The sequence below is a fragment of the Salvelinus fontinalis genome, chromosome 19, assembly GCF_029448725.1.
Source record: "Salvelinus fontinalis isolate EN_2023a chromosome 19, ASM2944872v1, whole genome shotgun sequence".
Lineage (NCBI taxonomy): Eukaryota > Metazoa > Chordata > Actinopteri > Salmoniformes > Salmonidae > Salvelinus > Salvelinus fontinalis.
Genome location: NC_074683.1, coordinates 13234395 through 13261674, shown reverse-complemented (window position 1 = coordinate 13261674; position 27280 = coordinate 13234395). Strand labels below are relative to the sequence as shown.

General features: G+C 42.0%; 1 protein-coding gene across 2 annotated transcripts in view; it reads left to right on the top strand.

The window, feature by feature from the left end:
* Positions 1-8850: 8850 nt before the first annotated feature.
* The window catches only part of hdac4 (histone deacetylase 4), a 236352-nt gene continuing 217922 nt past the window's right edge, over positions 8851-27280 (top strand). The window contains exons 1-2 of one of the 2 annotated variants that reach the window (XM_055870842.1): positions 8851-9145; positions 23952-24193. In XM_055870842.1, coding sequence (XP_055726817.1) covers positions 24172-24193 — 22 coding nt within the window. In that variant the 5' untranslated portion in view covers positions 8851-9145; positions 23952-24171. Of the gene's footprint in view, positions 9146-9175; positions 9325-23951; positions 24194-27280 lie in introns of those variants that run through there. The other variant, XM_055870841.1, reaches the window with a different exon arrangement.

Sequence of the window (27280 nt, the reverse complement as noted above, 5' to 3'; positions counted from 1 at the left end):
CCCTTTTCAAAAATCTCAAAGCCACAGGCTTCCTGGCACTCTCTCTGTCTCTCTGCCTGCCTCCCTGCTGCATCTTCTTATTTTAATCAAATGCTATCAATCTGATTTACTGCTGGCATTCCTTTAGACGTGTCAGTTAGCATGAGTCAAGCTCGTAATTAGCCAACAGGTTCAAAGCAGAGAGGTACAAGCAGACAACAAACGAAAGAACAGGGACAAAAAGTGGCTTACAAGTCAATACTAAAACACTGGAACACCATTCAAAGGAGAGACTCGCGGCAAATCCAGGGGTTGCGAATCTGTATATGAATGAATAGAATACAAGAAGATACAGCTTTTGTGCTTCTTTTGAACAGAGTGGTTGTACCATATTAGTGCTCTGTATATTCACCCCTCTAGCCTTGAGGCCAGCAGACAGAAGTGTGCTGTTCAAGCCTCGTGCAAGTGTAAAAAATGGGAACTCAACTGGCAACTAGAGGGCTGCTGGTCTCTGATCCCATGTACCATCCCATGCTGTTGTGCCCTTAAGAAAGGCACTTCCCAGTAAGCAAAATCACGTTTAAAAATACATATTTTCCAGACTTTGAAGTTATAGGTTCATTTTAGGTTCAGAATGAAAGTTGTGAAGACGTCTTTTCCAGACGTTGAAAATACATCCTTTCCGGATGCTGAAATCAGGTGCCTTTTCGGTTTCCGAATTAAAGTTGAAAATATGTATTTTCCGGACGTTGAATTCAGGTACATTTTCAGTTCTGAATGAAAGTTGAAAAGACAAAATTTACAGACATTTACAAACATTCGTAGATTAGGGTCTAATGAATTTATTTCAAATTACTGATTTCCTTATATGAATTCAGTAAAATCGTAGAAATGTTTGCATGTTGCATTTATATTTTTGTTCAGTATACATTACAATGGCAGTCCAGCATCGGTTGATAGAACATTTCAAAATACCATGGAAATTATTATCTATCACAATACCAGGCAGCAATTGCGAGTGAACCCATGAGTTTACCAGTCAAATTGCCAGGGTTAGAGCTTAGAAGTCCGTTCTATTTATCCCTATGAATTGAAGGTTATTTATTATTTGTTGATGTAAAAATCGAAGCGTATCGATTTTACGATTGTGTCATTATAGTTGAGGAAGGGGTGGGACCACCAGAAATTCTGGTGAAAAGAAAATGAGGTCCCCGCTGAAAAAGTTTGAATACCTCTGGTTAGGGAAGTCTTACTTATTCATCTTTCTGACCCTGGCAGTCATTCTGAATGCAGATTGTGGGAATCCACTCTGGCTGGACTCCAATAGGAATTAAACACTGCTTTGCAAGCCAGCATGTGATATGATGATAGTTTTACTTTAGCTTATGCTGGTCACCAGTGTCCAAAACACAGTGAAGGCTGGTCACCAGCAAAAACACAAACGAAGGCAGGTCACCAGCAAAAACACAAAGAGGGCTGGTCGACCAGCTTGACCAGCTAAACCATCCTGGTCAGACCAGTTTGACAAGAATCTGACCAGCATGGACCAGCTTGAAATGTGCCGTATGCTGGTCTACATCAGCAGGGTTTGGATAGTGTTAGTTGATGGGAGGCCTTTGGTGGCATAGTATCCCTGGTATAGAAAGCAGAAGCCTTGCAGGGAAATACTTTACGTAATCATAATATTTTCCTCCGACAGAACAAAATAGGCCTCACTTCCAGATCTCAACACACCTCCATTCCCTTCAGTGACATCCATCTCCGTATCCATCCAACCATCCATCCATTGCCAGAAGCAGAGAAGCTTGATGTTTAATGCTGTGCTCGGTTCTCCTTTGCTTCACTGAGAGTGTAATATCCTCACGGTGATGTGCATTCACTGAGCAATCCACTGAAGCTGGTTTCTTCATGAGCAAAACTGAGTCCTTTCCATTATTTTGGGAGGGGATTGAATGTGTTGTCTCTTGACTTGCAATGCGGGAAATTGCCTTGCCAAACACTTTAGTTCACATTATCCTGTGAGTGGATGAGACTGCTATAGTGTGGTGTACATAGTGGGGTTTTTTGGTAACTTTTTTGTTTATTTGTAGCTCGTGAGGATGAGCTAGTGATATAAGATCATTTTCTTTTTGAAGAGGAAATGTTCGGGAAGTATGGCTCAAATACTCAAACAATGCCATGTGATGGGTAAACAGCCTGTTGTACCAGTGACATGATTTGTTTATGCACATTTTTTCTAATTGATCACTTGAATTCATAACTAAACAGAGCTATGAAAACTTTGGTCAATGCCGTAATGTTTGTGAAATTGCTCATAAAAATTACATCTGCACAAATGTGTGCTGCTCACACTTGATAACTGAGGCCCAGTGTGACTGGAAAAGGCTGGTGGAGCCATCGACCCAGAGTTTTCCTCTTAGCAATCAGAGTAGTTTAAAATCGTAATTTATAATATGTCAGTAGTGATGTAAAAATATATGAATGTAGATGTCGATGGCTCCACCTGCCTTTTCCACAATGTGCTGGAAATAATGATGCTATAGGCTCTTTGTTGAGTACAGCTCCCATCAGATGCTGTAGAGTTAGTCCGTCCAGTAATGGTATCGCTTATTCAAATACTTCTGCTGCATTAGGCAAACCGGCATTTTCATGTATAATCATGTAGATGCAGGTAATTTGCAAACATATGAACCAGAAATCTGTTTCTTCTATAGTAAAAATCGAAATAATGGGATGTTGACAGAACCTCTCATTATTCATAACACTACTATTTAGCTTGGATGATTGTGCATCATTCTTGGCAGTCTTCCCGTCTTTGAACGCAAAGAGTGTGTGTGTGTGTGTGTGTGTGTGTGTGCGTGTCAGCGTGTGTTTCTGCGTGCATACTTATGTGTTTCCCCACCATATGAAAATGCATTGGCTTTCCATGGGATTATGACATGCAGTGAACAAATTCCAAATCTCCTTTTAACTTGTGATTTGTGTTAATCCACGCCAATACGTCATTTTTTGAGTGGTGCAGCAAATCGTCAGATAATGACTGACGTCAATGACCCCGACGACAAAGAGGAATGGGTTCATTAGTTCAAACTGCTTCTAGCCACTGTCATTATTATTTTTGACTGCACTGTTATTGATTATTACTGTCATTATTGCCAGTGCAGCCATATATAAACTCAGTACTTGGCAAGCAGCCAAATGACTAACACAATTTCAACAAATGTATTATAATGGTTTATGACACAATTTCAACAAATGTATTATAATGGTTTATGACACAAAATAAACTATCTATAAATTAATAACAGTTTGTAAACTACTTATACACCCATTGATAAATACTGTTTTAAGTAGGCCTACCTTAATGTAAATATGTCATGACTTCAAGTTGATTGGCTCCTTATGTAGGAGCAGATCCTGAAAGTCTTTATCAAATCAATATTCTTGTAAACAAAACAACCTATGAGTGACTGTTTGTTTTGCTATTGATACAATTGCCATGTTCCCAACACAATCAGAATAGCTACTTCATATTGGGAAAGTAAAAGTGGACCCACCTCAGTTTAATAGGCAATTTTAAAAAGCCATATAATAGCATCAGGGTTGGGGAGTAACTGATTACATGTAATCTGATTACAAAAAAAGTACTAATCAGTTATGTTACCAGAAAAAATATTTTAATCAGATTACATATACTTTGGAAAAAATAGATGATTACTTTTAAATTCAGAAAAGATGTTTGTGAAAAAAACAAACATAATGATACCAATTCAGCTTTGAATAAATGTGGAAGATTAAGTTTATTCCACCTGAGCGAGTCTGACCACAAGTCAGAGAGCACTATGATGATGACCATCTTTCCTATATTTTTTTTTGTCTAGCCAACATAGTGTCGCTCACACTAAAAGATGTGGCACAGACGGGGTCACCGTACAACAGGGGTGGGCAAACCTTTTGGCTCGAGGGCCACATTGGGATTTTGAAATTCAACGGAGCGCTGCATTTTTTGGGGGACCAATTGTTTGTTAAAGTCAATTTGCGGGGGCCTCCCGAGTAGCACAGCGGTTGTCACGTTCCTGACCTGTTTTCTGTTGTTTTTGTATGTGTTTAGTGAGGGCGTGAGTTGGGGTGGGCATTCTATGTTATGTGTTACTATGTTGGGTTAACTGTGTTGCCTGATATGGTTCTCAATTAGAGGCAGGTGTTTGACGTTTCCTCTGATTGAGAACCATATTAAGGTAAGCTGTTCTCACTGTTTGTTTGTGGGTGATTGTTGCTGTGTCTGTGTTTGTGCACCACACGGTACTGTTTCGTTTTGTTAAGTCTGTTCGTGCGTTCGCATGTTCAGGTCTGTTGACGTCGTTTGTTGTTTTGTAGTTTGTCTTGTATTTTCGTATTCGTTATTATAATTAAATTCATTTTGTCTAAATACCTCGCTGCGTGTTGGTCCGATCCATGCTCCTCCTCGTCTGAGGAGGAGAACGACTTCGACAGCCGTTACAGAATCACCCACCAACAAAGGATCAAGTAGCGGGGTAACGGGCAGCAGCGACAGCAGCGGCCACTTACACAGGTCTCCTGGACATGGGAGGAAATTCTGGAGGGAAAAGGACACTGGGCTAAGGTTGGAGAGAATCGCCGCTCTCGGGAGGAGAAGGAGGCAGCTAAAGCCCAGGAGCGGTGGTATGAGGAGGCAGCACGTAAGCGAGGCTGGAAGCCGGAGAGTCAAGCCCAAAAATGTATTGGGGGGGCTAAAAGGGCGTGTGGCGAAGTCAGGTAGGAGACCTGCGCCAACTCCCCGAGCTTACCGTGGAGAGCGAGAGAACGGGTAGACACCGTGTTATGCAGTAGAGCGCACGGTGTCTCCTGTACGTGTGCATAGCCCGGTGCGGGTTATTCCACCACTGGCCGGGCTAGATTGAGCATTGAGCCAAGTGCCATGAAGCCGGCTCTACATATCTGGCCTCCAGTACGTCTCCTTGGGCGGGTGTACATGGCACCAGCCTTACGCATGGTGTCCCCGGTTCGCCTACACAGCCCGGTGCGGGTTATTCCACCTCCCCGCACTGGACGGGCTACGGGGAGCATTCAACCAGGTAAGGTTGGGCAGGCTCAGTGCTCAAGGGAGCCAGTACGCCTGCACGGTCCGGTATATCCGGCGCCACCTTCCCGCCCCAGCCCACTACCACCAGTACCTACACCACGCACCAGGCTTCCTGTGCGTCTCCAGAGCCCTGTTCCTCCTCCACGCACTCTCCCTGTGGTGCGTGTCTCCAGCCCAGTACCTCCAGTTCCGGCACCACGCACCAAGCCTCCTGTGTGTCTCCAGAGCCCTGTACGCACTGTTCCTTCTCCCCGCACTTGCCCTGAGGTGCGTGCCCTCAGCCCGGTACCACCAGTTCCGGTACCACGCACCAGGCCTATAGTGCGCTTCGAGAGTCCAGTGTGCCCTGTTCCTGCTCCCCGCACTAGCCTTGAGGTGCGTGTTTCCAGTCCGGTACCACCAGTTCCGGCACCACGCACCAGGCCTACTGTGCGCCTCAGCAGGTCAGAGTCGGCCGTCTGCCCAACGCCGCCTGCACTGCTCGTCTGCCCAACGCCGCCTGCACTGCTCGTCTGCCCAACGCCGCCTGCACTGCTCGTCTTCCCAGCGCCGTCTGATCTGCCTGCATGCCTCCAGCCAGTCAGGAGCTGCCAGAGCCGCCAGCCAGTCAGGAGCTGCCAGAGCCGCCAGCCAGTCAGGAGCTGCCAGAGCCGCCAGCCAGTCAGGAGCTGCCAGAGCCGCCAGCCAGTCAGGCGCTGCCAGAGCCGCCAGCCAGTCAGGAGCTGCCAGAGCCGCCAGCCAGTCAGGAGCTGCCAGAGCCGCCAGCCAGTCAGGAGCTGCCAGAGCCGCCAGCCAGTCAGGAGCTGCCAGAGCCGCCAGCCAGTCAGGAGCTGCCAGAGCAGCCAGCCAGTCAGGAGCTGCCAGAGCCGCCGTCCAGTCAGGAGCTGCCCTCCAGTCATGAGCTGCCCTCCAGTCATGAGCTGCCCTCCAGTCATGAGCTGCCATATAGTCCGGAGCAACCTCTCTGTCCGGAGTTGCCCCTCTGTCCGGAGCTGCCCCTCTGTCCTGAGCTACCTCTCTGTCCTGAGCTACCTCTCTGTCCTGGGCTACCTCTCTGTCCTGAGTTGTCTCCGCTATTTAGGAGGGGCCTTGGTGAAGGTTCCTGGACCAGGGTCGCCACTCAAGGGACGCTAAGGAGGGGGACAAAGACTATGGTGGAGTGGTGTCCTCGTCCTGCGCCGGAGCCGCCACCGGGGACAGATGCCCACCCAGACCCTCCCCTTGAGTTTTAGGGGTGCGCCCGGAGTTCGCACCTTAAGGGGGAGGGGGGGGGGGGGGGGTTCTGTCACGTTCCTGACCTGTTTTCTGTTGTTTTTGTATGTGTTTAGTTGGACAGGGCGTGAGTTGGGGTGGGCATTCTATGTTATGTGTTTCTATGTTGGGTTAAGTGTGTTGCCTGATATGGTTCTCAATTAGAGGCAGGTGTTTGACGTTTCCTCTGACTGAGAACCATATTAAGGTAGGCTGTTCTCACTGTTTGTTTGTGGGTGATTGTTGCTGTGTCTGTGTTTGTGCACCACACGGTACTGTTTCGTTTTGTTTAGTCTTCGTGTGTTCTTCGTTTTATGTTAGTTCGCATGTTCAGGTCTGTTGACGTCGTTTGTTGTTTTGTAGTTCGTCTTGTATTTTCGTATTCGTTATTATAATTAAATTCATTATGTCTACATACCTCGCTGCGTGTTGGTCCGATCCATGCTCCTCCTCGTCTGAGGAGGAGAACGACTTCGACAGCCGTTACAGCTGTCAAAGGCATCCCTACAAATCAGGGTTCGATCCCCGGCTGTGTCACAGCTGGCCGTAACTGGGAGACCCATGAGGCAGCGCACAATTGGCCCAGCGTCGTCCGGATTAGGGTTTGGCCGGGGTAGGCCGTCATTGTAATTAAGCATTTGTTCTTAACTGACTTGCGTAGTCAAATAAAGGTTAAATAAATCAAACATATATACACTACCATTCAAAAGTTTGGGGTTACTTAGATCCTTGTTTTCTGGTTAGAGCCAGTTTGCGCTGTTCTGTGAAGGGAGTAGTACACAGCGTTGTACGAGATCTTCAGTTTCTTGGCAATTTGTCACATGGAATAACCTTCATTTCTTAGAACAAGAATAGACTGACGAGTTTCAGAAGAAAATGATTTGTTTCTGGCAATTTTGAGCCTGTAATCGAACCCACAAATACTGATGCTCCAGATACTCAAGTAGCCTAAAGAAGGCCAGTTTTATTGCTTCTTTAATCAGGACAATATTTTTCAGCTGTGAAGGGTTTTCTAATGATCAATTAGCCTTTTAAAATGATATACTAGGATTAGCTAACACAACGTGCAATTGGAACACAGGAGTGATGGTTGCTGATAATGGGCCTCTTTACGCCTATGTAGATATTCCATAAAAAATCTGCCGATTCCAGCTCCAATAGTAATTTACAACATTAACAAGGTCTACACTGTATTTCTGATCAATTTTATGTTATTTTAATGGACAAAAAAATTGCTTTTCTTTCAAAAACAAGGACATTTCTAAATGACCCCAATCTTTTGAATGGTAGTGTATATCCAGTGATTCTTGAAAATGTAACTTATAGATGCTTCATGAGCTAAGTTCAACTGTCACACTCCATGAGAACATTGTAAACAAACACTGTATAGCCTCATAACATTGTTAAAACAATAATTTTTATATCATGGATGGTCAGTCCTTGCATCCATAGCTCTGTCTATTAATATGAGAGTGGTTACATTACTCCAGGCCCATCCCTCAGCTTTTTACCAAAACAGAGGCGGGGAAACTGTTTAGTTACTGTTTCATTTGTGGATTTACCCTATAAACAGATGCATATTATCAAGACATCAAAGTGTCACCAACAAAAAGGTAAACAATAGCCCTAAAGCAAATGCAGAATATGGCATTCATTTTAGACTAGGGCTGACTAATCAGTCTTTAGTTTTGGGGCTATGCACAGGTAAAACAATTTTGCTAATCTATACTTCCATATTTCCATGTCCTGTTCTTGAAGATCAAGGGGTACAAACATTGATTGGAATTACTGGAATTCTGATAGACTTTGTTTTTAATGTAAAGATATAATTAAATCGTATTATATGTAGTAGAAAGCAATGGGTTAGACGAAGCCTACATAATCAACCCATAAAGTAAAATGTAACATCCATATATGGCCAGCTATGTAAACTTTAACATGGTTTTATCCTGCAATAAATGTAATTTAATTGGTAACATACATTTGTGTCTTCTTCTAACGCCTCTTAAGGAGAAAGTAATCAGATTACGTTACTGATTTTGGGTAATCCAAAAGTTACATTACTGATTACAATTTTGGACCGGTAACTAGTAACTAACGGATTACATTTAGAAAGTAACCTACCCAACCCTGGTCGTGTGATGCCACGCTGTCTCGCGAAAACAATGATGTGATTAAATGTAATTTAGCTACGGGCTGTGGCTCAAAGCAGCCTCATACACGTTTTCAGTCAGACATTCACAATTGCCATACAGAGTTGAAATACTGTATCTAACCAACATTTTGAATTGAATAACATTGCTTGCTTGTGAACGTCAGAGCTGTAACGATTTGACACTTTGGCAAGCACAAACGCATACTAGTAGTTGTCCTAGTCATCGCTCCTGCTCGAGCGTCTACACATTCTGGGTGATGCGAAACAACTTCGTCATCTCACTGGCTTCTCTTGCGAGCTCTCATTGGCCATTGGCTATTGCTGATCACCCTCATATTGCATCTCCCGAACCGCTCACATTAAACTAGCGTCGGACACGGCCTCTCGTCCCGAGTAGGCAACGAAATTAGGATTTTGTCGTGTAGCCATAAAGGGATAGTAATTGGAAGTAATTTGGGTTATCCAAAAATTACGTTACTAATTACAATGTTGGACAGGTAACTAGTAACTGTTACAGATTACATTTAGAAAGTAAGCTACTCAACCCTGAACAGCATTCTGTGGCAACATGAAGTTACTCCAGTGTCAAACAAGCCGACCGACATCATTCGGTGAACCCGCCTCCTAAGGAAATGCAGGAGAGCGCGACCACTGAGGTATAGCGCACGACACGTGATTTATTGGTTAGCCAAAATCCAGTATGGCGGAATCTGTGAATGACTCTCTCACTGGCGTTTTCTCCAACGGGTCCTAAATTCTACATGTTCGATAGAGTGGGGCTGCTGCATACGGAGCCCGGATAGAAATCACAACATTCAGGAGGGCGTTTGTTCAGGTAGCTTTCTTTTACACAAATACGACAATCTGATACAGCAGTTGTGAGATTGGACAATTTAAACCATGTTTGCTTGATTTGATAAAATTTGCAACACTATTCAGACCGAGGTGAAGTTGTTATCGTGATCTATTTCTTGGTAGCTATGGTTTTGACTTTCTTTTTCAATTCAAGTATCGCCTAGTTACATATATCTTTGGGAAGTGGTGGGTGTGTAGCATCTTAATGTCAGATAACATCTTAATGTCATAACGTCTTTCATGAGTAGCTACATTACTTACATGGGCGATATTTTGAAGCAATACAGTGATCTCCATGGTCCAATACTCAAATCGGATAAACATGTAACGTTAGTCCTGTAAGATTCCACGAACACAACTGTTACATTATCACTTGAGCTCCCCAGTGTGTAACTAGTTGAAGTAAGATTATTGGGTTATCGCTGATTATGCATGTTACAAATTGACACTATTGCACTTTTGTGTGAATTCGTTTTTTAAATCTGTAGCTCGTGAAATCCTGTATGTTATTTCATGTAGTTAATGGAGTTAAGTCGCAAGTGACAATTTTTCACAGCTGAGTTGGTATTGTTTGCTAATTCGAGGGTGTCCAATCATAAACGTATTTTTTGACCAATGAGTAAAATAAGGCCACAGAAAAAAAGTGGTAAAAAATATGGAAAATAGCATTGCGTCAGCTAGGCTGGATGTTGAAAGGCTAGCTGTTGAATTTAGCTGTTGAACTCTTTCTTCTCTAATCCGGAGTGTCATTACACTGTCATGACACATATAATGTGCATTCGGGAAAGTATTCAGACCCGTTGACTTTTTCCACACTTTGTTACCGTACAGCCTTATTCTAAAATGGATTAAACTAAAATGTCTCATCAATCTACACACAATGCCCCATAATGACAAGACAAAAAAAGGTTTGTATATATTTTTTGCAAGTGTATAAAAAAACAGAAACAACTTATTAACATAAGTATTTTAACCCTTTTACTATGAGTCTCAAAATTGAGCTCAGGTGCATTCGGTTTCTGTTGATCATCCTTGAGATGTTTCTACAACCTGATTGGAGTCCACCTGTGGTAAATTATATTCATTGGACATGATTTGGAAAGGCACACACCTGTCTATATAAGGTCCCACAGTTGACCGTGCATGTCAGAGCAAAAACCAAGCCAGGAGGTCGAAGGAATGGGCCGTAGAGCTCAGAGACGGATTGTGTCGAGGCACAGATCTGGGGAAGGGTAACAAAAAATGACCCCAAGAAAGCAATGGCCTCCATCATTCTTAAATGGAAGAAGTTTGGAACCACCAAGACTCTTCCTAGAGCTGGCCGCCCCAGCCAAACGGAACAATCGGGGGAGAAGGGCCTTGGTCAGGGAGTTGACCAAAAACCCGATGCTCACTATGGCAGAGCTTTAGAGTTCCTCTATGGAGATGGGAGAACCTTCCAGAAGGACAATCATCTCTGCAGCACCACCAATCAGGCCTTTATGGTAGAGTGGCTAGACGGAAGCCACTCCTCAGTAAAAGGCACATGACAGCCCGAATGGAGTTCGTCAAAAGGTACCTAAAGGACTCTCAGGCCTGAATGCCAAGCCTCACGTCTAGAGGGAACCTGGCACCATCCCTACGGTGAAGCATGGTGGTGGCAGCATCATGCTGTGGGTATGTTTTTCAGCGGCAGGGACTGGGAGACTAGTCAAGATTGAGGGGAAAGATGAACGGAGCAAAGTACAGAGAGATCCTTGATGAAAATCAGACCTCAGACTGGGGCGAAGGTTCACCTTCCAACAGGATAACGTCCCTAAGCACACAGCCAAGACAACACAGGAGTGGCTTTGGGACGAGTCTCTGAATGTCCATGAGTGGCCCAGCCAGAGCCTGTACTTAATTGAACATCTCTGGAGAGACCTGAAAATAGCTGTGCAGCGACGCTCCCCATCCAACCTTGACAGAGCTTGAGAGGATCTGCAGAGAAGCATGGGAGAAACTCCCCAAATACAGGTGTGTCAAAGACTTGAGGCTGTAATCGCTGCCAAAGGTGCTTCAACAAATTACTGAGTAAAGGGTCTGAATACTTATGTAAATTTGATATTTCAGGGGGTATTTTGCAAACTTTTCTGTCAACCTATTTTTGCTTTGTCATTATGGTGTATTGTGCGTAGATTGATGAGGGGGAAAAACTATAATGCATTTTAGAATAAGGCTGTAATGTAAAAAGTCAAGGGGTCTGAATACTTTCCAAGTGCACTGTATTTAGACCTGTTGTGACACACAGGATATTTCATCATTTCATGGCTGGTTATGACACCTACATAAGAGTCAAAACCTACCACACTAGTTATTTCATGGTTACTTGTTTATGTTATTTAACATTTTCTGAAACTGACCATATTAAATGATCATTGCCCACAAATTGATGTCAGACATGCACCTACCCCAATACTCTGTTACTGATGACTGGGATGGGCAGATTTCAGGAGCAGGACACCCTCTTTTTGACTGATGACTAGTGACATAAGGGCATGTACATGATAGGCCTATCTGGCTTATATGATTATGATGGCCATAATGCTTCATGACAGTGTCATAAAGTGTATTTTCTGCAAGTTATTTAAAATATGATGGAAAAAACATGACTGTTAACAGAATTCATTACAACAACAACAAAGGACTTAAGAGACAAACTTTAAAACGAAAGGAAACTTCTTTGCAGGGAAAAAACACATTTGAATAAATGTGGGTTTTTGAGACTTATGTAGGTGTCCTAAAATAACGCAATATATGTCACTGCAGGTGTAAATATATGGGTCAGGATAGTGTTATGACAGCTGTTATGACCTGGTTATGACCGTGTCATAACGTGTTATAGCGCTGGGTATCATGTAAAGTGTTACCAAATTATCGTATTTAAATGTGAAATGTCATAGACTACAAATTAAAAGAACAGATCACTCTGGAGTCAGATGTTAGCAGAATGTGTAATTTAGCCTATAAAATAAAAAATATATGTTTTATGAAAGAATTTGGCAGGTCTGATGCTGAAAAAGAAAGAAATTCTTGCCTATTACTTCTTGCATATTTCATTTGAGCAAAAAAGTAGTGTGTACTTCCAGTAGTTAGCTACACTTCTACATGGCAAAAAAAAGTAATTCACAACTGAAAACACTACAAAGATTTTAATTTAGTTTAACTCCCACCAAGCTACTGCAAAATGTAGTTAAATTACTAGTTGAATGATATGTAGTCCACTACACCCAAACCAATACTGGTAAGGATAGATATCGATTTTGAGATGTGACATGTAGTATTTTAATATATTATTTTTATATTAATGCGAAATTCCTGTTATTTTTAGAAGATTTCTCACAAAAACAAGCATATCTTTGTGAAATGTCAACAAAGCACCTTTTATTTTCAAAGCCTTTTACATTTAATTCCGCTCCTGTCATGTTAATTTTGTTTTTTACAACCCGCGGAAACAACTTTGCAGACAACCACCACAACATGTAAAATCCTCAAACGTCGCTGCGAGAAAGCGGCACCACTCTGTCAGCAGAGCTCGGTGCTTATTACCGGATGAATAATGTTATGAAATCCGACTTTGGGATATTTTATGAATCGTATGTAAGAGAAAGACCTCACTGAACAATTCAGAACCAATAATCATATTTGTCTTGGTAAAATGTAGTTTATAACATAGGAAGTGAAATTTCATCACCAAAGTACGTTTTCACCCACTCTGGGCAGAGAGGGTGGACCCTATTTACCATATCGGATTCCCCACAATGTTTTCAGGTGACATTTAACAAATCCTGCTGTTCACATCGATTTACGCTACTTAGTGACATCTTGTTTACTTCAATTAGTAGACCAGTAATTGCCAGAATTTTCTATGGCATCGATGTCATATTTGCTTAAAAATTGGCTTATGCTTTGTGGAAGGCTACTCCATAATTTTATATGTTGGTGTTTGTTGGTGTTTGAACTGCAAATTTCCCATTTAAGTTTCTCTTAAACCTGTAACATTGTATTAAAGGCGCAATATGCTGAAATTGCTCCGCCATAAAATTCGAATAGTTCGCCTAATTTCAGTTTGATAAAACACGCAATGTAAAGTGTAGAGAATCATTGTACCATCTAAGCAGCTGTGAAATATTTTTTCAATAACCCAAAATATTGTATTTTCAGCTGTTTGATGCTGGTGTAAAAGATGCAAAAACTAAACTTAAAAATGGGAAGCATAGAAATGCCGCACATAGAACATATCTACTGCTTCTTAGGCTTGCTTTCAATGAGACTGACAGATCTATAACTCACATTTCTATGTGAATTTGGTCTGTTCTCCCAAAAAGTTTCATATTGCAGCTTTAACTTTATAGCATTTCAATACTTGTTTTGCAGGCTATATGCATTGCTATTGCATATACATGGAATTGAGGTAGTTTGTGTAATTAGTAGAATATGCACTGTTCCTTTTTAATCATGTTATGATGTTGTTAGTGATTGTTCAAATGTGCATGTCAGAGTTTGTTGGTTTTTGCATGTGTTGAACTTGACTTATTGGGGTTATGTGTTGGTATGGTATTTGTAGGCCTATGTCTGTGTTTGAGTTCGTATATGAGGTGAGGAGGTGACATCAGTGAATCAGGGTTATCTAAACTGGAGTCAGAGGGAGAGTCTCGATTGCATTGCCTTTATTCATTGCATTCTCTTTCCTCGCGTCCTACCCAAAATCCATTGGATGAGAAGGTCAAAGGGGAAGGCCCTCTGACCTTCTCATCAAATGGGTTTTGAGAAGGAGGCGAGGAGAGAGGACATGAGGAATCAAGGAAATGCATTTGAGATTCTCCCAGAGGCCTCAAATTAAGTAGTAAACATACAAGCTTTAATCTGTGCTCTTGCGCCTAGCGTCTAGCTGAAGCAATTTTTTCCACATTCCAGTTCTCAAGGACTGGCGTTCCTGACTCGTAAATTCCAATCCTCACAGGAAGAAGGTCATAGCAGCCTTTCAAGAACTTGGCACTGACCGAGGACCTCTCCTTAATGACAACTCGATCTCAGGGAAAGGGACTGAATGGTGTAACAACCCAAGTTTTCTACTGCTGAGAATAAAAATATGTTTAAAGCCAGAATCCATAATTGCTACATTCATTTTTCGACTTACTGTATAAATGAATGATATTTACCCATTCATTCTTGAAGAATAAAACACATAAATGCCTCATAAGCTTAGTCAAATAGTCAACGCGTTTGCTGTATTGTATGGTACGTTTTAAGAGAGGTGGTGCAATATTTTTTGTACTCTATTTTTTAAAACTTATGTGTATTTTCTGTAACAACACCTGGCCAGATTCATCTGATTTCACAGGACATGCTTTGATACCAGGGTCGTGTTCAGTAGTGCACATCATAGCAAACTTTTCAAATGTTTTGCAACAGAAAACAAAAATTAACCTATTAGATACGTTCAGTTAGTAACTCCCTGTTTCACTCTATTTCAAAACGTTTTCTCCCCACTGAACATGACTCAGCCAATAGAAGAATTCTCAGACCGTTGTGCCGGGGGCTCTGAGAATAGCCCTGGCTTCACCCTCCTGTACCCATTGCCCCCTCAGCCCTGTTAACAAACAGTTTAGCATCCCATTGAGCGGCTCGGAACTCAGACCCGGCTGTTGTTTATTTGGCCTGTTCCAGACGGTTTAAAAAAGTCCACAAGAATTGGCAATTATGCAGAGTTGTCAATTAGAACGGTCTTGTTTGTTGACGTTGTCGCTCTAATGAATGCTAATGGTCCATTAATGTCAGGGAGACAAGGTGACATGACGCCTACGCCTCACCAGCGGGGCACAGTAAACAGAGTTTGCCTCGTTCTCCCTCATTCTACTGCTTGTTAAAGTGCTGCAGCGACTATGGAGATGTGAAGAAATGGAGGACGAATGATGGAGTGAGTGTGGTAACGTGAGTTTTTGAGAATGGCAGAGAACAGGTTAATGACATTGCGGAGGGAAGGTAGGAGAAAATAAAAGGAGAGACAGCGAAAGAAAGTGATGGTAAAATGGTGGTAGAGAGGGCAAGTTGACACGGATGTCGTTTAGAAGGCTCGGTAGATGGCAGGGAAAGTGTTCACTTCCTGTTTTTTGTTTGGCTGAAAATTGACTGGCTTTTGTTGCCGCGGCACAAGGCGGGGTGTCAGGATTTCAACTATAGAGACACGCCGAGCAGAGTTCATTGTCAATGTTGAGTACGTAACCACTCAATGCTGAGGCTTGGATGAGAATTTAGCCTACACATGACAGAATTTACATTTCCCATGTCTTTTCTTCTCCAGTGAGCTGAACTTGTAAACTAAAATAGCACATTTCTGACATAGTATTGCACTGTTGAAGAGACGTTTAACTCTGCTGCTAACATTTATAGAACTGGATAAGATGTTATTTTATTAACCAGATGTCTGTCAGCGTTGCTGCCACCTAAAAGTAAAATAGGATTTAATGCAAACTTATCTTTGTTTGACAGGTAGTCCTTCACTGTACTGAAAAAGCTGATTCCGCCTAAACTAGACCGGGACTAATGAGTAGGTCTAGTATTAGTGCTGGGAATTGCCATGGACCTCACGATACGATATGATCACAATACTTAGGTGCCAATACGATATGTATTGCAATTCTCACGATTCTATATGTATTGCGATTTGATACTTTGATTTTATTGCGATTCCAAACATATTGCTCACCATATATCTGCTGCAGAGGGACAAGAGAGAGCAATGAGAAGACAGGTTTTGTTCAGTCCTAGAAATAAAAGTGCTGAAAATAAATTGGCTCCCTATTTAAAAAGAAGACGGAGAACAAGCTATGAAGGAAAATTCCCTAAGCCTGATATGCACTTATATGCTTATATTATTTTGAGGATTTGTTATTTTATGCTGTAATAATGTTTGTTTTACCTCATGGTTGATCAGCATCAGGAAAATCAGGAAGTAAACTCTGCACTATAAGATTACAAGGAAACGTTTGAGAGAAATGACTGCATACAGTGCATTCAGACTTTTTCCACATTTTGTTATGTTACAGCCTTATTCTAAAATTGATTCAATATTTTTTCCCCCTCATCAATCTACACACAATACCCCATAATAACAAGCAAAAACAGTTAATTTTATAAAATAATAGGAACGGAAATACCACGTTTACATAATTATTCAGACCCTTTACTCAGTACTTTGTTGAAGAACCTTTGGCAGCGATTACAGCCTTGAGTCTTCTTGGGTATGATTCTACAAGCTTGGCACACCTTTATTTGGGGAGTTTCTCCCTTCTTTGCAGATCCTCTTAAGTTCTGTGAGGTTGGATGGGGAGCGTCGCTGCACAGCTATTTTCAGGTCTCTCCAGAGATGTTCGATCGGGTTCAAGTCCGGGCTCTGCCTGGGCCACTGAAGGACGTTCAGAGACTTGTCCCAAAGCCACTCCTGCATTGTTTTGGCTGTGTGCTTAGGGTTGATGTCCTGTTGGAAGGTGAACCTTCACCCCAGTCTGAGGTCCGGAGTGCTCTGGAGCAGGTTTTCATCAACGATCTCTCTGTACTTTGTGCTGTTCATCTTTCCCTCGATCCTGACTAGTCTCCCGGTCCCTGCCGCTGAAAAACATCCTCACAGCATGATGCTGCTACCACCATGCTTCACTGTAGGGATGCTTTCAGGTTTCCTCCAGACGTGACTTGGCATTCATGCTTGGCATTCAGTTCAATCTTGGTTTCATCAGATCAGAGAATCTTGTTTCTCATGGTCTGAGAGTCCTTTAGGCGCCTTTTGGCGAACTTCATGTGGGCTGTCATGTGCTTTTACTGAGGAGTGGCTTCCGTCTAGCCACTCTACCATAAAGGCCTGATTGGTAGAGTGCTGCAGAGATGGTTGTCCTTCTGGAAGTTTCTCCCATCTCCACAGAGGAACTATAGAGCTCTGTCAGAGTGACCATTGGGTTCTTGGTCACCTCCCTAACCAAGGCCCTTCTCCCCCAATTGCTCAGTTTGGCCAGGTGGCCAGCTCTAGGAAGAGTGTTGGTGGTTCCAAACTTCTTCCTTTAAAGAATGATGGAAGCCACTGTGTTCTTGAGGACCTTCAATGCTGCAGAAATGTTTTGGTACCCTTCCCCAGATTTGTGCCTCGACACAATCCTGTCTCGGCGCTCTACAGACAATTCCTTCGACCTCATGGCTTTGGTTTTTGCTCTTACATCCCCTGTCAACTGTGGGACCTTTTATATAGACAGTTGTAGAAACATCTCAAGGATGACCAATGGGAACAGGATGTACCTGAGCTCAATTTCGAGTCTAATAGCAAAGCGTCTGAATACTTATGTATATAAGGTATTTCATTTAGTTATTTTTAATAAATTTGCCAACAGTACAAAAAACCTGTTTTCACTTTGTCATTATGGGGTATTGTGTGTTGATTGATGAGAGAAAAAAATGATTGAATCAATTGTAGAATAAGGTTGTAACGTAACAAAATGTTGAAAAAGTAAAAGGGTCTGAATACTTTCCCGAATACACTGTATATGAAGCCAGTCCATAACATAATGAATACAGCGAATGTTAAAGTTCCACAACAGAATAACCTCAAAACATCAAATCTCAGCAACTAACAATTCAAGCCCACAAAGCCATATTTAAGTGATAATGCCTGAGAAGCCGGTGTTAGGAGGATATATTGGCATGGGTGTTGTTAGGCCCGAGACGAGGTCGAGGGCTGGCAAACCGTGCAAATATATCCTCCAAACACCGGCTTCGAGGGCATTATCACTTTTATACAACGGGTTACCAACATATTCAAATAATGATTGACATAGTTTCATTAAATGTTAATTTGATACATTTATTCATACTATTTCATCCTTCCACAAGATATAGTCCCGACACATATCAAGGGTTACTAGAGACAGTCGTTCAGTCTTTTTGTTCTGTATCTATGGACGCAACCCAGTCGTTCGTTCTAAATGTTCCATTGCCATACTGGCTGCTTTTTATGGTGGAGATCAAGTTTATAAGTTGCCTGGATGGGCTGATGAGACAGTGGATTGCACAGTCAGATGAAACATTAAATAGGCATTTTAACATCATAGATTTAGCCGGTGGCAACTTTTGTAATAGACACCGGCTGGAATGTGGTTTTAACCAATCAGCATTCAGGATTAGACCCGCCCGTTGTATAAATGACAGTGTCTTCACCACTTTAGACTTCTATACAAGGCCTAGATAAGAAATCTAAATGATAGCTCTTGTCTAGAAGGGTCTGGTGTTCACAAAGTTTGACAGTACTAAGCTTTAAAGCTGACAGACATCGGTGTCAGGGTACTTGTAGCTAACAAAATGGCAGAAAGCCTAACGCGAAGAGTTGTTTAGTCTGTGAATAGCAGCAATTATAGTCCAGTGCCAGATTTGAATGTTAATGTAGTTTTAATTGTCTCATCTCAGACTTGTGGATTACGGGAAGCTTTGTCGAGAACATGGAATAATATTTTTGTTACCTCTGTTTGCATTCCACCATAAAATATTTGGCAGACATTTAGTATAATAACTTGAAATAAGTGCATGTAGAGTCAGAAGCGTTTTTTACTGCCTAATGCCGGACTAAATCCTTAACTGGGAAGTCAGTTGGATTTCCAAGGGCTGTTTTGTTCTTGTCAACTGTTGAGAATGTTTAACTTTTCGACAGATCTGTCAGTTGAGGCATTGCTGTCTATTACTCATTGAAAGGGTCAAGACTTCTATCTATTCAGTTTTGAGATACGAGCCTCCCCAGCCCCCACGCTCTCCTAGCCAACACATACCACACTCCCTGCCCCTATGAGAACTCCAACATCACACTGAGCAATATCCCAGCGATTGTCTGTGCTTGTGCCTGTCCTCTTTTTTTAAAACTGCTGATTGATGTGAAACCTGCGGGCTACGGCTCGTCTCTCTTTTCTCTGAGAACATGAGCATGCAGCAGCGAGTATTGTGTCAACATGGGGAGGGTTCTGTCATGTCAGATAAGGTGTCACTTTTCTCTCAGCACAGCCAGGCTCCACTTTCTCCCGCCTTCCCTTCTCTCCCTTTCCTCTCCCCTGTTGTCTCCCAAGTGCCCTGCCATCAGCACCAATGAGTTCAGACAACCATGGGGTCCTCACACCAGACAATATTTTTGGGGAGGGGCTTTGCACCCTAAATGCTCACCTGTTCCTATCCAAGTCTTTGTGAACACCAGACCCTTCTAGACAAGAGCTATCATTTAGATTTCTTATCTAGGCCTTGTATAGAAGTCTATAAGTTCCACTCCACCCCAGCCATCACCTGCCTTAACAAAAACTTTCAGGAGCAGCCTCTGTCAATAAATGGAAGAAAAATTTAAACCACAACAAAAACACAATAATGTGTCAAGCCGCCATCGCGTAATTTTCCCGATATATACGTGCAGGGATGTACATACACTACCGTTAATTGTGGTCCCTGAGTGAATTATTCATACTCAATTAGGCTCGAGAGGCAGGCAGTAACTGTCGAACACCAGAAGTACATTTCAGTGATTAATTTTGCGCGCCGCACGGCCCTAATTGTTGTTTACCGCTGGCAATCTCGACCCCGTGTTATTTTTATGCAGACATGATTACCTTCGGTACAGTTCGGAGCACTGGGGAAATGAATTATTTTATTGGCTGCAAGAGACACATTTCTGTCAAGTGAGGAGACATTTTCAGACCTGTATATTTTTGATGCGCACTTCTTATCCAATCGGTCGGTCAAAAGGGCCTACAACTGGAAACAGTAAGGTCCAATGCAGTCGTTTTGCTCTTAATATCAAATCATTTCTGGGTAACAATTAAATACCGTACTGTGATTTGTTTTAAATTAAAATGCTGAAAAATAAACAAAAAAGAGCTTCTTAGAAAAAAGCAATTTCTAAAGCAAGGCTTTTGCCAGGACTGTCTGGGAGTGGTCTCAGTGGGGAGGGCAAGCTGAAAACTAGCGGTTATTGGCAGGGAGGTTTGGAACTCTTTCTTTCTGGTCTATTAACTCATTTACCGCCTGGTGATAAACTCCATCTCACCAAAATGGGCTGAAATTTCAGAATTTTGAAATCTCTCTTACACTAAAAGGGTATTATCATACTTTTCCCAATTTCATAAGATTATTCCAACCTCATAGTGTGGAAATATCTAAAACACAGGTAAATCATGTTTTTGAATGCACTGGGCCTTTAAGATGGAGATGTTAAGACAGACTTGCAAGATAATTATTAGATAATTATTAATTATCATATTCATGTATATTGATATGAGTAGTCATGTTATATGAGCCGTTAATGGAGTGTTGACAATTTTATTTAACCTTCATTTATCCAGGTTAGTCATTATGAACAAATTAGCCTTTTACAGTAAAATAATGACCTTGTTTGTCAAGAACCCTAGTCTATTCACAAATGCTCAACATGCTATGGCTTTGGTTTGACATTTATGTGTTACGACATTTATATGCGACAGACCCCAACTTCCCCTGATTTAAAAAAAACATGGTTGGGTTGACTATAGCAGCGCAAACGTATGCTGGGAAGTCTCTCATGGCGCGGCAGATCAGACGACAAGCCAACACTCCCCCTTACCAGATTGTCACTTTGAGTATTATGTCACTGGATCCCTCCAGGCCATATGTTATTCCACGCGCACGCATGCACACGTACACTGAGGAGATCTCGTCAGCACAGACTGTAGTATTGGTAAGTCTTTTTGACCCGTTCCTCCTGAGTGGTATTAAACTAAGTAGGGCCTTTTGTAAATGAACATCTGTGTTTCTATTGCACAAGTTCAGTAGTTACCTCCTCGTTTCTAAACGTTTTCTCCTTCCTGAACACCAATCTGATTTTCATTTGGTGTCAAATAATTGCTTGACCTTGGAACCCTTTTGCATTGAGGAAACAGAAGGGCAGATGTTCCAGTTCAAGGGCTGCAGTCCAAATCTCTACCTTACTTAGCCAAGTGTCCACTTGTTCACGCTCCCTCCTTGATTTCAAACCATTGGATTGGTATAAGCATGTGTTTAACCATATTGCTCACACCTGTTCATTCCTTGTAAATCCATGAAAGTGCAGACTTCATGGATTTGGGGGTGGGGTGGGGGGGGGGGGGGGGGGGAGTGTATGGCGAATCGGAGGGCAGCCTGAGAGTGTTGAGTGTTGCACAGATGTGTATTGTTTTTAGGGATGTGTGCCATGCCAGAAAGAGTGGAAATGATGTGTTGTGTGTCAAATAGCGAGTGAAGACAACTAAATGCTGTCTTGTTTGACAGGTTGGACTATTATATTGGAGCAGGGGGGTAGATTGAGACAATGTGTTGTGTGGCCTCACCAAAGCAATGGGAACTAATGTGCATTGTTGACACCGGAAAGTAAACACTGTGGTTTAGAATGTCGGAGGTGATGTTAATATTGTGCTGTATAATAGCAGTAAGACAGGCTTTGATGCTGCTTTTGCAGCCGAGGCTTAGGGTTTTGCACAGGCCCAGTCTTCTGTATAAGTTATTAACCTACTCCAATGAAGGCCATATTTGGCTGTTATTATTTCTGTGGTTAAATACAGGACTGACCTTTTCATTGTTAAGTACCTCTCTCTACTGAGAAGGGCAGTGTGTGTGTGTGTGTGTGTGTGTGTGTGTGTGTGTGTGTGTGTGTGTGTGTGTGTGTGTGTGTGTGTGTGTGTGTGTGTGTGTGTGTGTGTGTGTGTGTGTGTGTGTGTGTGTGTGGCGCGTGTGGGTGTAACTGCCTGTATGTGATTCTGTCACTGTCTCATTGTTTGCCCTAGCCTGTGGACCGCATTGGCACCTTTTAGGCACCTTGTGTACAGGGAAGGACTGGAGGCGATCTCAGTGTTAGCATGTGTAACCCAAACTGCCCTTGTAGTGAAGAATCTGTTAGAATTGAGACTGACTATTTTTGTACAGGATGATATCTAATAGTCTACAGGACTGAAAGAGAGACCGTCTGCACTTATACAGTGCATTGACTTTTTACTCATTTTGTTACATTACAGCCTTATTCTAAAATTGATTAAATTGTTTTTGCCCCTCATCAATCTACACACAATGCCCCATAATGACAAAACAAAAACAGTTTTCTTTAAACAGTTTTGCTAATTTATTAAACATATCACATTTACATAAGTATTCAGACCCTTTACTCAGTACTTTGTTGAAGCACCTTTGGCGGCGATTACAGCATCGAGTCTTCTTGGGTATGACGCTACAAACTTGGCACACCTGTATTTGAGGAGTTTCTCCCATTCTTTTCTGCAGATCCTCTCAAGCTCTGTCAAGATGGATGGGGAGCGTTGCTGCGCAGCTATTTTCAGGTCTCTCCAGGGATGTTCGAACAGGTTCAAGTCCAGGCTCTGGCTGGGCCACTCAAGGACATTCAGAGACTTGTCCTGAAGCCACTCCTGTGTTGTCTTGGCTGTGTGCTTAGGGTTGTTGTCTTGTTGGAAGGTGAACCTTTACCCCAATCTGAGGTCCTGAGTGCTCTGGAGCAGGTTTTCATCAAGATCTCTCTGTACTTTGCTCCGTTCATCTTTCCCTCGATCCTGACTAGTCTCCCAGTCCCTGCCGCTGAAAAACATCTTCACAGCATGATGCTGCCACCACCATGCTTCCACGTAGGGATGGTGCAGGTTTCCTCCAGACGTGACTCTTGGCATTCAGGCCAAAGAGTTCAATCTTGGTTTCATCAGACCAGAGAATCTTGTTTCTCATTATTTGAGAGTCTTTAGGTGACTTTTGGCAAACTCCATGTGGGCTGTCATGTGCTTTTTACTGAGGAGTAGCTTTTGTATGGCCACTCTACCATAAAGGCCCGATTGGTGGAGTGCTGCAGAGATGGTTGTCCTTCTGGAAGTTTCTCTCATCTCCACAGAGGAACTCTAGAGCTCTGTCAGAGTGACCATTGGGTTTTTGGTCACCTCCTTCTCCCCCGATTACTCAGTTTGCCCGGGCCGCCAACTCTAGGAAGAGTGTTTGTGATTCCAAACTTCTTCCATTTAAGAATGATGGAGGCCACTGTGTTCTTGGGGACCTTCAATGCTGCAGACATTTTTTGGTGCCCTTCCCCAGATCTTTGCCTCGACACAATCCTTTCTCGGAGCTCTACGTACAATTATTTCGACCTCATGGCTTGGTTTTGCTCTGACATGCACTGTTAACTGTATTTTTTTTATTTTTTATAAATGTGGATATATTGGCACGGGTGTTGTTAGGCCCGAGACGAGGTCGAGGGATGGCAAACCGTGACAATATATCCTCCAAACACCGGCTTCGAGGGCATTATCACTTTTATACAACGGGTTACCAACATATTCAAATAATGATTGACATAGTTTCATTAAATGTTAATCTATTTTAGAATAAGGCTGTAATGTAACAAAATGCGGAAAAAGTCAAGAGGTCTGAATACTTTCCGAAGGCACTGTACAAAGGCTTGTACAGGTGCATTATATGTGAAGTAATATGCCTATATAGTATTTATTTAATGGGAGCATACTTGGTCCACATATGACTAACCTCACTCAAACTTGTGTGTTCATGTGCCCTTGACAGGTTGAATTCACGGGAGTGAAGAAGCAAGCCAACGGCAAAACCCTGAAAGCTGCGTTGTCTAGAATGAGCCCGTGAGATCCCCCCCCTCGTCATAGTCTTCCTCGCAGTGTCCATCCAGCCGGACGGCGGATGGTGTTCATCTTACACCCCCAAGAGGAGTACTGAGGCCATTGTCCTCATCCTCTTCATCAGTTTCGCTTCTCAGGAGTGGTACCCTACGATGAATTCCTACAGTCGACAAGGTAAGAGTTTGTCTGGGCTTGCTAACAGTAGCCAGCGAGCAGCTCTAGCACCCTGGGAATTGAAATGCACTCTGGGAATCGTAGTGTGCTGTGTAAAAGCAATTCTATGGTGTGTAGACCTATTGCAAGATAGAAGCTTCAGAAATGAGCTTCAAAGTGCTTTTTTAACTAAACTATTAAGTTAATACATTCAATTATTTAGCTGTAATGAATAATGAATCACGGGCCTAATGAATGTCATTTGACCCAATATTAATGCCATAGATCAAATTCCGATTTAAAACAGTTTAGATGTAATTGTAACATTATTTTGTATGATCTGAGTCTTAGATGGTTTTGCATAAAGAAAATTGCTGGGGCTTACATTGCTGGGGCCTACATCCATATATCTACATTATATATTTCTGCTGCTAAATGCATATGGGGGAAACAATGAGTATGCATACATGTACACGAATAATGCAACATTAAACTGATAAGCTCATAATCAAAGTTTGCATATGCGATTTAAAATACCTGGTTTTCTGAGCAATGTTTAGAATTGTTAGGACATGTAAACAGCTTAGTCGGCGTTCCAGCGGTGTATTTGATCTGTGTATGTGGCAGCAGATGTAGCACAAGCCTCCCTCTTATGTGCGAGCAGGATTGGGAGGTAACGGATTACAAAAATATTGTAATAAGATTACAGATACTTTTGAAAAACTAGATGATTACTTTGAAGATTACTTTGAAATTCGTAAAGGATGTTTGCGAGAGAAAAAATCGTTGAAATTTTCTCAATGACATTCATATCAGGATTGAAAAAAGGTGCAAGTTTAAGTTTGTTCAACCTGAGCGAGAGCCCACTATGATGATATACCAAATGTGTTTGATGGATTGTGGGAAAAGAGCAGGAATAGGCTTTTGTAGGCTACATACAGTCCAAGCTATGTCTTCCAATGGTGTGACTGCTGTCGGCATCCAAAGATTATCCAATCTGAATAAACACTTGGAGGTAAGGATGACAGCAGTGGTGTAGTCTACGGCGATACGGATATCAGTTATTATTGATCTTTACATAGCGCATTGATGTGATTGTGAATCACACTGCTGCTCTCTCATTTTTAGCTACAGTATTTGCGCCTTATGGATTGTGGTTGTTGTGGATGGCTGTTCACATATCCTAATGTGTATTTGATCCCAATAATGGTTGAATTCAAGAAGTTTAAGCTGCCTATCAATCTTTGTTTTCGAAACCAGTGGACAGCCTGTGAAATATGCGCTCTTGCAACAGCTGCACAGTGCGGATCCCAGCCTATGGAATAAAAGTGGGGCTTTTATTGCTCAATCCAATTCATGCAGATGAAAAAATGTATCCATAGGCCTAATGGACACATGCTGAAACTCGCACACTTTTGATAGACTTAAAGGGGCAATCTGTAGTTGCTACATCCATATATATATATCCATTGATTCTTGAAGAATATAACTTAGAAATGCTTCATGAGCTTAGTTCAACTGTCACACTCCATGAGAACCCAAAATATAAGCTTGTTTTTCTCTGTTTGTAAACATTAGAAATGTTAACACTGTATAGCCTCATAACATTGTTAAAAAATATATGGATGGTCAGTCCTTGCATCCATAGCTCTGTCTATTAATCTGAGAGTGGTTACATTTCTCCAGACCCATTCCTCAGCTTTTTACCAAAACAGAGGCGGGGTGACCGTTTTGTTGTTGTTTCATCTGTGGATTTGCCCTTTAAACAGCTGCATATTATCAAGATATCAAAGTGTCACCAACAAAAAGGTAAACAATAGGCCTATAGCAAATGCAGCATATGGCATTCATTTTTCACATGTAAATAGCTCTTTTCAGTAGTGCTCAAAGCATACCATTCCATGAGCGCAGAATTTATTTTTCAACTTGAATCAACGAGCCCAATCAGTCCTCCATGACAACAAAATCATAACCAACAGAGTATGGCTGGCAAAAAAAGTCCTTCGGTTTGGGGTTATGCTCAGGTAAAACAATTAGGCTAATCTATACATCCATATTTCCAAGTCCTATTCTTGAAGATGAAGTGGTAGGCTATCGTTTTTTAACGTAAAGATATAATTTAATCGTATTATTATATGTAGTAGAAAGCAATGGGTTAGAAGCCTAAAATTTGCATCATACTGCAGCACACCTTGAGGGCTGCTACAGATTTCTATGTCACGTTATTTAATTGTAAGCTATTTTTACCATTAATGCTGATTAGTGCTAGTTTGACCACCAGATGGCATCTTTGAGAATCATTTGATAGTCTTCAATATTGGCATTACGTTTTTTGTAAGATCATAGTATATGGAATTGATTTTAAGAAATGTAGGTTCATTAATTTGATTAATATTATGGGGTTTCTATTCCAAGAAAAAAAAAAATCCTCAGGGAACGGAAAATATGGCGCTGTACAACGTGACGGTCGGGAGTAGGCAGTAAACAGATACAAAAGTATCTATATCCACAGTAAAACGGGTTCTATATCGACATAACCTGAAGGCCGCTCAGCAAGGAAAAAGCCACTGCTCCCAAACCGCCACAACTGCATATGTGGACAAAGATCGTACTTTTTGAAGAAATGTCCTCTGGTCTGATGAAACAAAAATAGAACTGTTTGGCCATAATGACCATCGTTATGTTTGGAGGAAAAATGGGGAAGCTTGCAAGCCGAAGAACACCATCCCAACCGTGAAGCACGGGGGTGGCAGTATCATGTTGTGGGCGTGCTTTGCTGCAGGAGGGACTGGTGCACTTCACAAAATAGATGGCATCATGAGAACGGAAAATGATGTAGATATATACTTTTACTTTCTTGTCCAGCACCGTGTTTTTGCATTATTTAAACCAAATTGAACATGTTTCATTATTTATTTGAGACTAAATATATTTAATTTATGTATTATATTAAGTTAAAATAAAAGTTTTTATTCAGTATTGTTGTAATTGTCATCATTACAAATATATACATATACAAATCGTCTGATTTAATCGGTATCTGCTTTTTTTGGTCCTCCAAATCGGTATCGGCGTTGAAAAATCATAATTGGTCGACCTCTAGCGTCA